The 14,048-nt window shown below is 52.5% G+C and overlaps 1 protein-coding gene and 1 pseudogene across 3 annotated transcripts; one reads left to right on the top strand and one right to left on the bottom strand.

The window, feature by feature from the left end:
• Positions 1-81: 81 nt before the first annotated feature.
• LOC142599839 (uncharacterized) lies at positions 82-4,142 on the bottom strand. Of its 3 annotated transcripts, none has more exons than XM_075741590.1 (4): positions 3,427-3,711; positions 2,696-2,752; positions 1,899-1,981; positions 82-878 (listed from the first exon to the last, which is right to left on the bottom strand). In XM_075741590.1, exons 1-4 carry the CDS (start codon positions 3,457-3,459, stop codon positions 434-436), a joined length of 618 nt encoding a protein of 205 aa, XP_075597705.1. In that variant the 5' UTR covers positions 3,460-3,711; the 3' UTR covers positions 82-433. The 3 variants fall into 3 exon arrangements, 2 of the variants coding, with proteins under 2 accessions (XP_075597705.1, XP_075597704.1); XR_012833267.1 differs by lacking the exon at positions 3,427-3,711 and adding an exon at positions 3,761-4,142 and having other exon boundaries at positions 84-878; positions 2,696-2,919; XM_075741589.1 differs by lacking the exon at positions 3,427-3,711 and adding an exon at positions 3,761-4,142 and having other exon boundaries at positions 84-878.
• Positions 4,143-10,145: 6,003 nt separating this feature from the next.
• Positions 10,146-14,034, top strand: LOC142599834 (uncharacterized; annotated as a pseudogene).
• Positions 14,035-14,048: the final 14 nt, after the last annotated feature.

Genomic DNA, 14,048 nt, shown 5'->3' with positions numbered 1-14,048 from the left:
AGACAAAAAGAAATGCCAATTCAGCCTTCGCCGTCACTGTGCAAGTCTTGCAGATAGGAGAGAGTACAACCACCATCACCGGGTCTCCTTTCATAACAATTCCAACAGGGGCATCAAGGGCTGAAGAGGCACCACAGAAGCATCCCCAGCAGACCTGTCACCTGACCTCAAGGAAGGGAACACGCACGCTTCTCCCGCAGGAGTGGGTATCGGCAAAGCAAACCGATCATGATTTGTCATCTCGCCTTGCAGAGGTGTCTAACAGTCTTGGTGGAGGAAGACAAAAACAAGCCCCTCCAAGACCAGGGTCACATTTGCTTGCAACACGCTCTTGGTAAGGGAGGCCTGTCTTGTTCTTCTGTTGGCCGCTCTGAATGTGAAAAGACACAGACCTCTTGGGTCTCCACTGCTGTCGACAGAGATTTAGGAACTACTAAAAGGACGAGCGCTCACATCTGACTGCCCTACGGCGTCCAGCAGCAGCAAGCATTTGCCTTGAAGACTGAGCAGTATGCTCACAGCCGGGGGGCGTCTTCCAGCACCACGATTTGCTGACCCTCCTCCATCTCACACCCCTGTCTTCGGCCAGGCAACACCAAGACATCCTCAAGGCAGTCACAACTTTCACACAGCAAGTCCTCCATGCCAGAAATAAAATGCCTTCCCATTCCACTCGGGCATCACGTCTGACATTCCCATAGCCTACCCTTACCTCACGTTCATTGCGCCATTCGCTCGCCTTCAATTCCAGCTCCTCCCGGGCCCTCATCCAATCCGCCGTCAGTTTCCCAACGTCTTCCTTGAGGGCTGAATTAACCTCAGTCGCTTTACCTAGGTGCTCCTGCAGGACAGCGTTCACTTCGGCCAGAGTCTCACACCTTGGCAAAGCAGAAACAGCGATGAGGTCACGGCACAACTGCTATCCACAAGCAGCATCCCCGTGCTTTTCCAGCTCCTTCAGTGCTGACTTGGTTGTCAAACTGAGGGGCAGTAAAAGTGCTTTCTAGGATTAAGAAAGATCTCCCTGCTATGGCAAACTCATGTTGTACCCAGCGCTGCCCTCACCTTCTCATTCAGCCTCTCCCTGTCCTCGTCCTATACACTGTGTAAGGCCTGTAGCAAAGACCCCACCTTCTTGATCCAGTAAACTGCACACCACAAAGACAGCGCCATACACAGAGGAGAAACAGCTTGATGTGCAACTTTCAACGGAGAGCTGAGAGGTCAGGCACTGCAGCTTAATGACTTTGGGACCACAGGCTAATATCCCACCCAGGAAACTAAATTCATGAACTAAATGGAGAGAACCGCTGCCCCGCGAACAAGCACAGAACTCAGTTTCTGGATCAAAACAGGAGCTGGGCTTCTCCCACCTTAGCTTGCCACATACGTAACACAGCACACAGGTGCCTTTTACACCACACACCATTTATCTCTGGGGCCAAGGAAAAAAAAAAAAGAAAAGCAGGGAAAGCAATGTGGCAGAAGATGCCTGTGGTGCCAAGTCCTCTACTGGAAGGCTCTGAGCCAAGCGCAGGATATGCTATTCAGGCGAACCCAAAGACGACAACTCCTGCGCCACAGAATGCTCAGCATGTCGGGGCTTGATTCTCAACCTAAACCCAGGCTCTGCTGAGCAGCTCACCGACTGAGACACAGAATAATTTAGGCTGCAAAGGGACCTTTGGAGGTCACCCAGAACAACCCCCCGCTCCAAACAGAGCCATTCAGCACACACCACTATTCCTGCGGCACAGAACAGATTGTGGACCTTTCTCCTTTCCAAACGGCTTGCCCGACTGCCTTCCCTTGGGGAGACCAGGTAGCGCTGACAGGTCTTCCCTCGCTTCCACGAGCATCCAGGATACCACGTGTGAGGTAACACTTCTTCCTTTTACCTTTGATGCTCCTCTTCCAACTGAAGCAGTGCTTTCTCCCAGCTGCGGGCTTCTCTGGCTTCCCACCTGCCTGGAAGGGATCCCTTAAGAAGAAAGGAAATGCTGAGTCAAATTCTTGTGGACCCTTCACTACTGTTAGCATCCACAGCTTTCCCCTCCATTTCTTTGGTATCTCAGGAGCTCATGGCTTCTTCCAGGCTTAACAGTGTCATGACTAGGGAGAGGAAGGGAGGGGAAGGGTGTTACTCAGTGTGAGCAGCTCTCCTCAGTCTCCCGCCGTTGCACTCTCACAGCTAAGTATCCTCAGCTCATGACCGCCAGTGCTCACTTAGACTTGAAGCCTGGGAGTACTCTCCTACCCTTCGTTTCCTAGGTTGACTTTGGCCGTGAAGCAGAAAGAAAAGCACAGAGCCAGCTCTGTATGTTGAATGCCAGCATTCTTGCCTTCCAACACGCCATGTTTCAACCAAGTCTTTGTCAGAGGCAGCCACAGAACCTAACAGGCAGTAGAGCCCTCTCCCGAGACCTAGGACAAACCTTACTCCAGCAATAAAGCACTCTTTCATAACGTTACAAACCTTCTTGATCGGGTTGTCCGGGCCGGCATTTCTGGGATTACTGGCTGCTCTAAGAACGGCAGCTGGACAAAAGATGGCCGGGCAGCCTTACAGCGCTTCTTTAAAGCCTCAGGCAGTAAGTAAACTCTTGTTTCCCTCTGCCATTGCTCTGGGGAGCTTTTTGCCTGCTGGCAGCGAATGCTAGGTCCACTATCGTTAGTTAGCAACCTGCACACTCACCCCTCCTGCTTGCACTTGCTGCTCCAACTCTCGACACCGAGTCCGGTACTGCAGTACCTAGATGGGCACACAGAACCAAGGTGAGCAAATGTGGCTTGTAGCAGACGCGGCCCCTCCTGCATTCACTTTTCGGCAGGTCTTGACAGCCCAAGCAGAGCACATTTCACAGGGCTGCCGATCCCGTCAACAAGAAGTCGTTACGACATAGGGAAGCTTCACCCTATCTAAGATTAAAGAAGACAGGAGACAGGGTGTCTTTTACACGCACTGCTATCTGCTCATCCTAAGACAGAGGTGGCAAACAGAATGACGAGAGCACCTTAGAGAGCCGTGCCTGGCCTATGGCCACTACGTCCCCCAGATCCGTCCTTCCAACGGGCTCAAGGTCCAGCAGGTCCTTGAAGTTAGAGAAATGAGTTTTGCAAGTTGCATTTCACTAAATAGCAAGTCAAGCCAGTTCTGACCACAGCCCTGCGCAGCCGCTGCAGAACGCGGGTGTCTGTTCAGCTGCAGAAGACAAGCACGGGCAAGGAAAGCAGGAGGAGCTTCCAGCCGCGCCGTGACCACCGTTGGACACTGCCCCGACCCTCCGCCCGGGGCCGGCACCCTCCTCGCTGCCGGCGCTCCTGCACCCCGGGCCAACCAGGCCAGAGCTGCCTGCTTCTGTCCGGGGCCGCGCGAAACCACCGCCGCCGGCTCGACTCCTACCTCTGGGACAGCCCCCTGCTCACCTGGCCAAACAAAGGCGTTGGCAAGCCCGGCATCTTTAGTTAAGGACGGGAGAGACCTGACGAGCGGCTCCGGGGAGGGGGGGGGGTGACGGCGCCCAGCAGGCCGGGCGGAGCAGGGCGGCTCCCGGGGCCTCCCCCGAGCTCCGGGCTCGGCGCCGTCCCGCCCACAGCAGCCCCGGGGACGGCCCCGTTGGGGCCGCGCGTTCGCCCCCCGAGATCGCCGCCGCCGCCCAGTCCCCTCTAAGCACGGCGCGGGCTGCCCGGGCACCCCGGCCCCGCCACCGCGGCCCGTCCCCGGGCAGCTCCCCCCCGGGCAGGTGCCCCCGCTCCTTACCTTCGCCTGCAGCTTCCGCACCAGCACCGCTTGGCGCTGCTGTGCCTCTAGCGAGCTCTGCAGCCGGCGCTGCAGGGAGGCCTGGCTCCACGCCGCCATGCCCCCGCTCGCCAGCCGGGCCCGCCGCCCGCGGGGCTCCGCCGCCTGACAGGCCGGGCTCGCTCGGGGCCGCTCTGTGGCAGCGATTCGCTTCGCGCTGAGGGTGCCGCGCCGGGCTGCGGTGCTGCCGCGGGGGAGAGGCCACCCCGGCAGCCGTTTGCTCCAGCGACTTCTGCTCAGAGACTGTTAACGGCCCCGTAGAACGTTGGGGGCCAAAAGCGCTCCCTGTAGCGCCTGGGAGAGCAGGAGCGGGAGGCAACGGTCCCCGACACCAGAGTCTGGGGTGGGGCGAGAAGGGGGGGACCGCAGCGACAGGAGAAAAGGACATTTGAAATGATGGCGTTTGTCTTCCCAAGTCACCGTTACGTGTGACAGAGCCCTGCTTTCCTGGAGATGGCTAACAGCTGCCTGCCATGGGAAGTGGTGAATGAATTCCTTGTTTTGCTTTGATTGCACGCACAGCTTTTGCTTTACCTATTAAACTGTCTTTACCTCAACCCACGACGTTTCTCCCTTTCACTCTTCTGATTCTCTCCCCCATCCCGTTGGAGGGGAGGGAGTGAGTGGCTGTGCAGTGCTTAGCTGACAGCTGGGTAGAACCAGGAAAATCTACTGTCCCAGCATAGTCCTGCAAATGACATTTTGAACAGGCGGTCACCACCTTTTCATACAGCTTTACTGACATGGGCCATCCTCAGGCTATACCTTCCCCGATACAAATCGTCTCACCTAGTGTGGCTTCGTTTTATGTGCAACCATTAGAGGAAGCATTCCCATTGCGTGGTCATCATCCACATCATCAATTTTTTGTAGTCATGTGAGGCTATCAACTTGTTGATTAAAGTGGGCATTGGTAGAAGCTGAAAAGCCATCCAATATGCGACACCCTTTGTTCTACTACTTCTAGCAATTGTTTCCAGCTGTTGGTTTGCCAGACTGGGACTCTATTTACCTGCCAGTCATTGGCTGCCCAGTGGCTTACCCACTCTGTGGCTCCCTTAAAAACAGCATATGAGTCGGTATAGATATGGCTGGTACCATGTCATGTGGCTGGTAGGACTGCCCTAAGCTCCCCTACTTGCATACCTCCTCTGCCACCTTCCAGTGCCACAGCCTTATAATTCCACTCAGAGTTTTGCCTATAAAACTGACTCTAGAGGTGTCCCTGGTCCTTGCGGTCCTTCTTGCCATAGAATGCAATGGGAACCGTGTTCACTGAATCTCTACTCCATGTGGATAGGGTCAGTCAGGTGTAAGGGCCTAGCTGTTGGAATAGCCTCAATTCTCTTATGAACCATTCTAACATGATCTCATGCTGTTTAGTCTATTCTCATGACTTACCTTTTCTGAGTAGATTGTATAAGGGATGGGCAACAGTAGAAAAACCAGGGATATGTTTGTGCCAATAGCCTGTATTTCCCAGAACTTGCTGTTAACTCCTTTGTGCTGGATCGATTCTGCCCATGCCCTTTTTTTTCCCAGGGTGTCCAGGGGAACAGAAGCAGATCCTCTGATCCACCAGACTCCCAGGAACTTAACCTCATGTGCAGATCCCTGACACGTGGATGGAGAAAAGTCTATGAAATTTTTTTGTACATCTTTCATGGTATGCCTGACTTCCTCTGAGTTTTCTCCTCCTATCAGTATGTCATTGATATATTCATATGTCGTGACGCCTGGTAGGAGGGAAATTTCTGTTGAAAAATTTGCCAAGGCATTGTAGGCAACTACTAAGTTAGCAAGGCTTAAAGAAAAGTAGCAAGTTTTTCTCTTGAACTTGGAACAGTTTAAACTGCAGGATAGCTGCCTCTCCTTTCAGGTAGTCCTTGTTCTGATAACATCTAGTTGAGGTTTCTTACAAATGCTGCTGCAAGCATGAGATTTTACTACGCCGTCTGATGTCTGTCTTTGAAGGCAGGGAGTCTGGAAAATGACCTACCTATACCTGCACTGCAAGCAGCATTAAAACGTCACAAGTCAGCCAGGGAAATAGTCTGATGCTGTCCCCCTGCAGAGCAACTTGGAAGTGCAGATGAGAGGAGGAGGGCTGTGAGCAGAGGCTGGGCTTTGGCTGGCACAGACTTTGTGGGCACAGCTACCCGTGTGTCATAGATCAGACACCAGCAATGTAAGAGTCGGCCGTTGAGATCAAATTCGGCTGGGCTTTCTGAGTTACGCTAGGTCATCCGTAAAGCCTGGGCATTCCCTCGGAGGGGCCTGCATTGCTGTTCTAAATGGCAGAAGCAGGCTTTCTGTATACCCCTTTCCATGCAACCGTGCTCAGGGGTGGGGATCTTGAACCGCTTCTTGCTGGAATAACTGCCCGTGGGTGTCAGGAGCAAGCAACTCACTCCTCTCCGTATTCTCAACTTGCAGGTCAGTGAAGGAGACCCTGGAATCCAGCCTGTTTGAGGCTCAGCAGCACTCATCTCAGCTGGAGAGCTCCCGGAGTCAGCTTGAAATCCAGCTTCACACAGTCGCGCAGGCCAAGGAGGTGATCCAAGGTGAGAGCCTCGTGTGCTTTGTTTCTGGTGATCCCCCTGCCTGGGGAAGATGGTATAAAAACAGCTGTCTGTCCGCAGTGCTTCTGAGGAGTGAAGGAGCTGGACACAGATCCCTCCTACGCTGCAAGTCAAATGGCTTGAGGTTAGTGAAGTCAGAACCACTGTCTGCGCAGGCCCTGAATCTTGCCGTTTGCCGTGTTTGCAGGGGAAGTGAAGTGCCTTCAATGTGAGCTGGAAGCGGAGAGATCTCTAAGGAGGCAGGAACGGGAGCACATGGCACAACGGCTCTTGTGGACAGAACGGCAGTATGAGACTAGCCTCAGACTTCGGCAAACTGATCATGAAGCGGAAATGAACAAGCTCCTGCAAGACCTGGTAGGAAACAGTATGCTTTTGAATTCTTCCAGCAAGCTTTGTGGGCTGGCTTTAGAAGGGTAATAGCCTGAGCGTGGCTGCCTGAAATGGCAGCAACCACCTGCCGCAGGCCGCCCGTTGCGGCCAGGCAGCAGAGCCAAGGGCTTGTACTTGAAGGCCCGTGAAGACCCAGCGGACTGTGCTGGGACGGTAGGTGCAGCCACAGATTCAGTGTGGGCGTAAGACGAGTTCAACAGAAGGTTGGGTGGTCCCCACGCAAAGCCTGGCAGCCCAGGGGCAGGATCTTAGCAGACTCCCGTCTGCCGTGAAGGAGACTCCTAACATTGCCGCCAACTGCAGTCACGGGAGCTTTGTTCCTTTGTTTCTGTCCTTTCACGGTTGGCAGAGGTCTTGTCTTTGGGCTTAAAGCGTATGGAACAGGCCCCTCGTTCCTGGGGCTTGAGTTCGTGGCCTGTCTTGTGGCTAGGGCGTCGGGGTAGTGGCCTCTTTCTCACTCTGCAGTCCATCTGCGTCTTTTCATTGACCAGAATGGAGTTGGGCTTTGAAAATAGAGACTCTGAGAATAGCGAGAAAACCCGAGGACGAGGAGAGAGGTGCTAGGGAACAGGCAGCCACCAGAGAGGGGAAGGTAACGTCTCCTTTTCGTCCACCTGCTGACCCTCCTTTTAAGTTCCTTGGTAGGACATGAGTTATGGAGGGCACAAAGCCACTGCTTTTTACTCTTCTGGGCTCCTTATTGGCAGTGCTTCTCTGGACACCGTGGAAATGCCACGCATTTTCCTGTTAGGTGACTAAGAGTTTGTTGGAGAGTCAATCACAGATGGACCGTGGATGGACCACGTTTATGCTGCCAATCTCACTTCGGAACCTGTGCCTCCAAGGGGGCAGATAATGACCCAGGAGACCAGCAGCATAGTGCTTCGAGAACGTGGGAGCCCGTCACTCCCTGAGTCTTACCACACATGTTTTGTATGGGAAGTTTAAAGCCATCTTCTCTTTATTTCTGTGCAGGCCCTGCTAGAACAGGAGCGTGAGAAGAAGAATGCTTTCCTAGAGACGCTGCTCCAAACTCAGGGAGAGCTAAGAGAAGCCTGCCAGCAGCTGGAGCAGCTCAGGCAGGAGGTGGAAGAGCAGCGAGAGAATGGGCAGGTGAGTCTGACTGGTAGGGTGGGCTGAAGGAGCAGGCCGTTGGCAATTGGACATAAGCTGAGAGAAGCTGAGAGAGCCAGGAAACAGAGGGAAGGGCAGGAAGAAGGGAATAAAAGACAAGCCCTGCGCCTGGGGAGGCAAGGCCTACTGCAGGCACTGAAAGCAGCACAGAGCCTGGTAAGCGCCAGAGATCAGCAACAGCAAGGCAGGGTTACAGCGGAAGCAGAGCTGGGTAGAAAAGCAGAAAGAAGTGGCTGAATGAGTGTGATTTTGAGAGAGAAGGAGAAAAAAGCTGGACCTGATGGCAGGTCCCAGTAGCTTGCTCTCCATTTGTGTTTACAGAACATCACGGACAAGCTGCAGGCAGAACTGCAGGAAAGTCAGAGTAAGATCAAGGCCGTGGAGAATAGGCACAAGGAAGAAATGCAAACCGTCACGGAGGAAATGAATAGCCTTCTTCAGCAGAGGGATGCTCTACAAAAACAGGTGACTGAAACGGCCATAGCTGCTCCAGTCATCAAACAGGTGAAGTGCCTCTCCACTTCTTGCCTTTCCATTGCAGAGCAGCAGGCTGGTAGGGTAGTCCCTCTGACTGCCATCATACTGTGGTCTCCATCTCAGCTGGTCTGGAGGAGACTTACCGGCCAGCTGAATGGACAGATGGGCTAGTCCTTTTGCCTGTTTGCCAGCAATCATCAGACTGGATTTCTGCTGGTCTTGGTTTTTAAGGTGGTTTTTCAGATGAACGTGGTGACCCACTGAGCTTTTTAAACAAGTTGGCTGTATCCATTGTGAATCTGGTACTGTCGTGACAGGGTGAAATTTCAAGTTGTTCTTTCCTCACGGTACATGATACGGCTGACAGTGACAAGCCATAGTCTTTGACTGCTTCGTTATGTTTTACCTGAGGTGGAAGAGTTGACATCTCAGCTAGCAGCCTCCAAAGAGTCTCTAAAGGAGGAGGCCACGCGTCTGCAGCAAGAGCTGGCGTCTTTGGAGAGGAAACTCGAGAGCACTGAGAAGCAAAGAAAGGATGTCGTGGTGAGGCTGGCAGATACTGCAAAGGGCCATTTCTTACCTGTTTTTTGGCCTTCTGTTAATAATTCTAAGGAGCAACTTTTTCCGGTGGAGAGCTGATTTTGGGTGGTCTTGTACCGATTCAGTCCAAATCTGAGCAGATGCAGAGTACGCAAATGCTGACCAAGTTTCCCTCACTTCCCGCTTCCTTCCACTCATCATTCCTTGTTTCCCAGACGTTTGCTCTCCTGCCAGGCCATGTAGCTGAGTTAGCAGGGGTAGGAGCGGACAGTCCAGAAAGGAGAGGTCGTTAAGATGACCGATAGCACAAACTATGTGGAGAGACCACTACGGGAGCAGAAGAGTGTCATTTATACCAGCGGTTGTTTTCTGGTTTACCTTTTCCAGTTGCGTTCTTCTGAATAAGCAGGGAAAGATGCTGTAGTCATATAAAAGTCAGTTATGATTCAGGGTGTCTGTTTTCCTCAGTGCTGATGATTTCTGCCCTTGAACCTGTAGTCAAAGGAATTTTCAAACTTGTCTCTATTTACATTGCATGGTTTGGGCGATTATTGGTGTCCAAATCCATATTTAGATTTCCAAATATCTGGATCTGGAAAAAGGGGTGAGGAGGCAGAGTTAGCTAATGATAGGAAGCTGTTCAACATGGCCCATCTGAGAGCAGACAGTGGGGGAAAAAGAGAGACATTTGAGAAACAAAAGTGCTGATCCGGATCCATAGGAATGCCTGCCAGGGGAAATCTAGTCCCGATTTCCAACAGTGGGAATGCCAGACTGTCACCTGACCATTCCTCCTTCTAGAGGGGACAGCGGGGTTCCAGAGGGTGGTACCATGAAAACTCTACACAGTAGAGGCCCAAAACCCCCCCCCAAGCCCCCCCAACCCAAATGGAAATCCCATGTTGGGGTTGTTCTCTCTTGCCTTCCTCCCTAGCAGAGACAACATCATCATGGCACTGCCTAAATCATGCCTGGTCTGGACTTTAGATCCTGGCTGCAGTTCTGGCAGCTCCTCCCCAAAAGAACACGCTAGAGCTAGAAGAGGCTCAGAGAAGGGCAAAAAGGAAGATGGGACTGGCTGAGTAAGCTGGGAAAGAGGCAACCAAAAGGGTGGCGCAGGGAAGGTCTACAACATCCCGAGAGGCAGGGGGAGGGGGGGCAGCCCTTGACTGCCACTGGAGCAGGACTTCCAAGCTCCTACGAAAACCAGACCTATATGGATGGAATTATTGAATCTTTTCCTCGCTGTTTTGCAACATGAACGGGACAGGCTGCAAGCAGTTAAAGCAAAACTGGTACGGGAGATAAAACTTCTTCAGGAATCAGCCACAGCCTCTGAAACCTGAGCAAATACAGCAACGGATACGAATCACTGCCTCGAACAAGAACTTCCGACTGCATTGTCTGTCTTGAACATGAAAACCGAGGAAGTGGAAACGCAGTGGGAGAAAATGCAGGCGCTCCAGAAAGACGCAGCACAGGGAAAAGCTTTGCAGGAGACTCTCACTCATCTGACTGCCATCCTGTCAGAGAGGGAGGGAGAAATGAAGTTGTACCAGGAAGAGGTGAGAACGGCGGAAGACCAGCAAGAAATGCAGAAAACTACTCTCGATCAGGTTATTAAGGACATAACAGAGAAAAACCAGAAGATGGAATCCCAGCAAGAACGGATACGGGAGCTGGAGAAGCAGCGAGAAATGCAGAGGACTGCTGTCAGCAAGATGAGCAAAGAGCTGGAAGAGAGAGACCGGGAGATCAAATTCCAGGAGGGGAAAATAGCGATTCTAGAACAAGACGGTGCATCACAAGTGAGAAATCTGCGGGTGGATCGTGATCATCTGAAAGGAACCTTGGAGGAGAGAAACTGGGAGCTTATGTCTCTGACTCAGCAGATCCAAGAACCGGAAAGGGAGAGAGAACAGGTGAAATCTCTGCACGCAAGCCTCGAACACCTGAGGGCAGCTCTTAAGGACAGAGAGAGCGAGTGTGATTCTCAAAGGCATCAGTGAAGACTCTTGCAGCAGTACAAGGAACAGCAAGAGGGGTACCTGCAAGAGCTTCACGGTAAAGTAGAAAAGATGACACTTGCTTTGTCTCAAAAAGATCAAGAGCTTGAGTCACAAGAAAAGCAAATCCAGGAAGCTGAAGAAGTCATGGAAATGCAGTTAAGGCCTGTCCGTGACCAACTGGAGCAGGCCTTAGAAACCTTAAAAGAAGAGGACAGACTCATAGCCACCCAAAAGCAGCAAACAAGGAGCTACGAGGAAAAACCAGAAGAACAGCTGAAGGTCTTACGCAGAGACTTAGAATACGCTACGGCAATACAGAAAGAAAAGGATTTCATGACTGAATCTCAGAAGGAACTGATTGCGACCTTCCAAAAAGCAGACCAAGACTCTGGAGAGCAGAAGGGAATTCTGCAGCATCTGGAAGCGGCCCTAAAGGAGAAGGAGCAAGAAATTGTATCCCTTAGAAAGCCACGTGAGGCACGCAAGGAACAGGAGGAAAAGCCGAGAGCTGAGCAAACAAATCTTCAAGGGACAAAACTGACTCTGAAAGGAAGAGGAAGAAAGATAGGGGTTCTGGAGGAGGCTACCTCTAGGCTTGAGACCAAGGCTCAAGGTGAGCAAAGAAGAGTTAGAAGAGGAAATAAGAGCTCTTTGGGAAGATCTCCAGCACGTTCAGCAGACTCTGGCAAGGAAGGATGAAGAGATCGAGTACCAGAGAGACAGAGTCAGGTATTTCGAGAAGACTCTGTCAGGGAGAGAAGAAGAGCTTAGGCGGCAGAGCGAACTCCTGAAACAATTAACGTCAGCTTTGCGATGGAAAGATGACGGGGAGACCCTACAGAAACAAATCCAGAAACTCCAGAAATGGGAGGGAGAGGAAGCTGAGCAGAGGAGGGTGCTCCAGGAGAGAGACCGTTCCTTGCAAAGGCAGAAGGAGCTAACCCAACAACTGGAAGATGAGCGGAAAGCAAAGGGGGAAGAATTGGAGCATGTGATTGCTATTTGGAAGCAGACTGAAAGCGGAGAAGTCAACTGGAAAGAGAGGGCACAAGCACTGACTCTCGCCCTGACCAAGAGTGAAATGGCCAATGGGACTCTGAGGGGAGAAATAGCCGTCCTGCAGAGTATGGTTTCAGAGAGGGACACGGACCGGTTTCGTCATCAGGTAGGCAGCGTGACTGATCATCAGTCAACTAAAATGTCTATGAAGGATTCTAACGATGGTTCCCATCAAGATATGGGAATTTATGTTCCCATCAATCTATGACCGGCTTGGCCACAGAAACTATGGCTGCAGCCAGCAGGCTTGCCTGTCTGTGTAGCTCCGGCCAGAGACCATTCACCTGCTGGAATGCTTTCTGTCCAGCCCAGAACTACTGACAGAACTACGGAGCTTGCTGTTAAAATTAACTCCAGGCCAAAAGCTGGGGATGGCTACTTGGTTCTCTCCTATCTAGGCAAGCTTAGCCAACATGTCGTGGTTAGGATTTGGCGTGGAAAGGAAAGGGCACCGTTGACCAAACTAATGTACTAAACTTAGTCAAATTTTATAACGAGGGCTGGAGAGCAGCTACGCGGATGGTGCTTAGAGGATGCTTTCAGAGATGTAGATTGCTGAGGTACAGCTTTTCCAGTGTATTAAAAAGAACGGAATTCGTCCTGCCGCCTGATCAGGTTAAAGGATGCTTTGTTGCGCGTTCAGGATGTAGTTGTGCCGCAGTCCAAAACGCATGAGGGCAAATTTGTGTGGATTTCTCCAAGGTGATCTGGAGGGGCCGCCCTAGGAAGAGAGTGTGTTGTTTTGGCCTGTGGAGCAGGAGGAGACGAAGGGGCTTAGCACTGTCCGTTCCAGGGTCTGGTCACTCTCCGCGACGTGTTGCTTCTGGCCCTTCTAAGCTTTCTGTGGCACTGGCTCTCACGATCTCCTCTCTGTGTACCCAGCAGGCTACTGCAGAAAGGGAGCAGCTCTCCTGGCTCTCGGAGAAGAGACTCCTGTCACAGCGGCTGGAACGTCTGCAAGTCGAGAAGACGGAGCTGAAGCAAGTCAATGCTGAGCTCAGGAGGACTCTTGAGCAGGTGAAGCAGGCTTTCGCTGCCTCTGCAGCGCCTCACGCTCCTCTGGAACACAACGCATTTCCTCCACAGGCAGCACTTTGGAGTCCTCTGCTTGTTGCCTTCCCTCTCCCACTTTCCCCTGCAGACACTGGCTTTTGTATTTTCTCTCTCTTCTGGCACCCCATTGCCTTCAGAAACGCACGTTCCCTCCGGTACCACCCTTCTTGCCCCAGTGTCCCCATACAGACACATTTGACACTCTTGTGCCAGGAGCTGTTTCCTCTTGCTTCCTCTTTCTCTTCCATAGTCTACGTCGAGTCCTTTTTGCCCCCAACCTTCTCTGGTGCCATGAACAGTCTCGGAGCAGAACTCTCCTTGCCATGGTGTCCAGAGGTGCTGTTACTCCTTGTTTGGTGGCAGCAGGTTTCTGTGACCCTTTCTCCCATCCGACACGCAGGTGGAACGGGAGCGGAGGAGACTGAAGAGATACTCTAGAGGTCGGTCGCTGCCAGATGCGTGCGGCTTTTCTCTCTCTGACCAGCACAAGGTGCCTGCTTCTCGACAGGTGAGAACAGCATTGTACTCGGTGGGAGGAGGGTCTGGCCAAAGAGAGGAACAATGGCAAATCCCAGCGGCAGCAGCCCCCCAGGACACACCTAATAGACGTCGAATAGAGACCATGGCCCTGGCCAAACTGGAGACCAAAAAGAAACCCTTGCGTTTTCTTCACAGGAGGAGTCTCACACGTGCTGCAGTTGTCGATTAGCTGAGTTGCAGAAGCAGGTGAGGAGTGGGAAAGCTCTCATCAGTAGCCGCTGCGGCCGTACTGCTGGGCACGACTTTGCACCGTGCTACAGCCCGAGTGTGGTTTGGCTGTCAGGAAGCGAGTGCACCGGGCAGTGGAAATTGTCCCAGTGAAACTGGAATTGTTGATGATCTGAGCTGAGTTCAGGGCGACTCTGGGAACCTGTTGCTTCCCCTTCCACAAGGCCAGCGTGTTTGTCAGGGCTGGAGTTAGCGGGGGCGTCTTCCCTGGCAGCCGGTACCGTGGGGCTACGG

Source organism: Balearica regulorum, unplaced genomic scaffold, assembly GCF_011004875.1.
Source record: "Balearica regulorum gibbericeps isolate bBalReg1 unplaced genomic scaffold, bBalReg1.pri scaffold_88_arrow_ctg1, whole genome shotgun sequence".
Classification (NCBI taxonomy): Eukaryota; Metazoa; Chordata; class Aves; order Gruiformes; family Gruidae; genus Balearica; species Balearica regulorum.
The sequence above is the reverse complement of the archived record's forward strand: the minus strand, read 5'-3'. Positions and strand labels throughout refer to the sequence as shown.

Excerpts from the sequence above, each read along its gene's own strand:
- LOC142599839 (XM_075741589.1), bottom strand. The coding sequence starts at position 3,859 with ATGGCGGCGTGGAGCCAGGCCTCCCTGCAGCGCCGGCTGCAGAGCTCG. Across the intron at positions 1,982-2,695 it reads AGCAAGTGCAAGCAGGAGGG|GGATCCCTTCCAGGCAGGTG; the intron begins GTGAGTGTGCAG and ends TTTCTTCTTAAG. Across the intron at positions 879-1,898 it reads TTGGAAGAGGAGCATCAAAG|GTGTGAGACTCTGGCCGAAG; the intron begins GTAAAAGGAAGA and ends TGCTTTGCCAAG.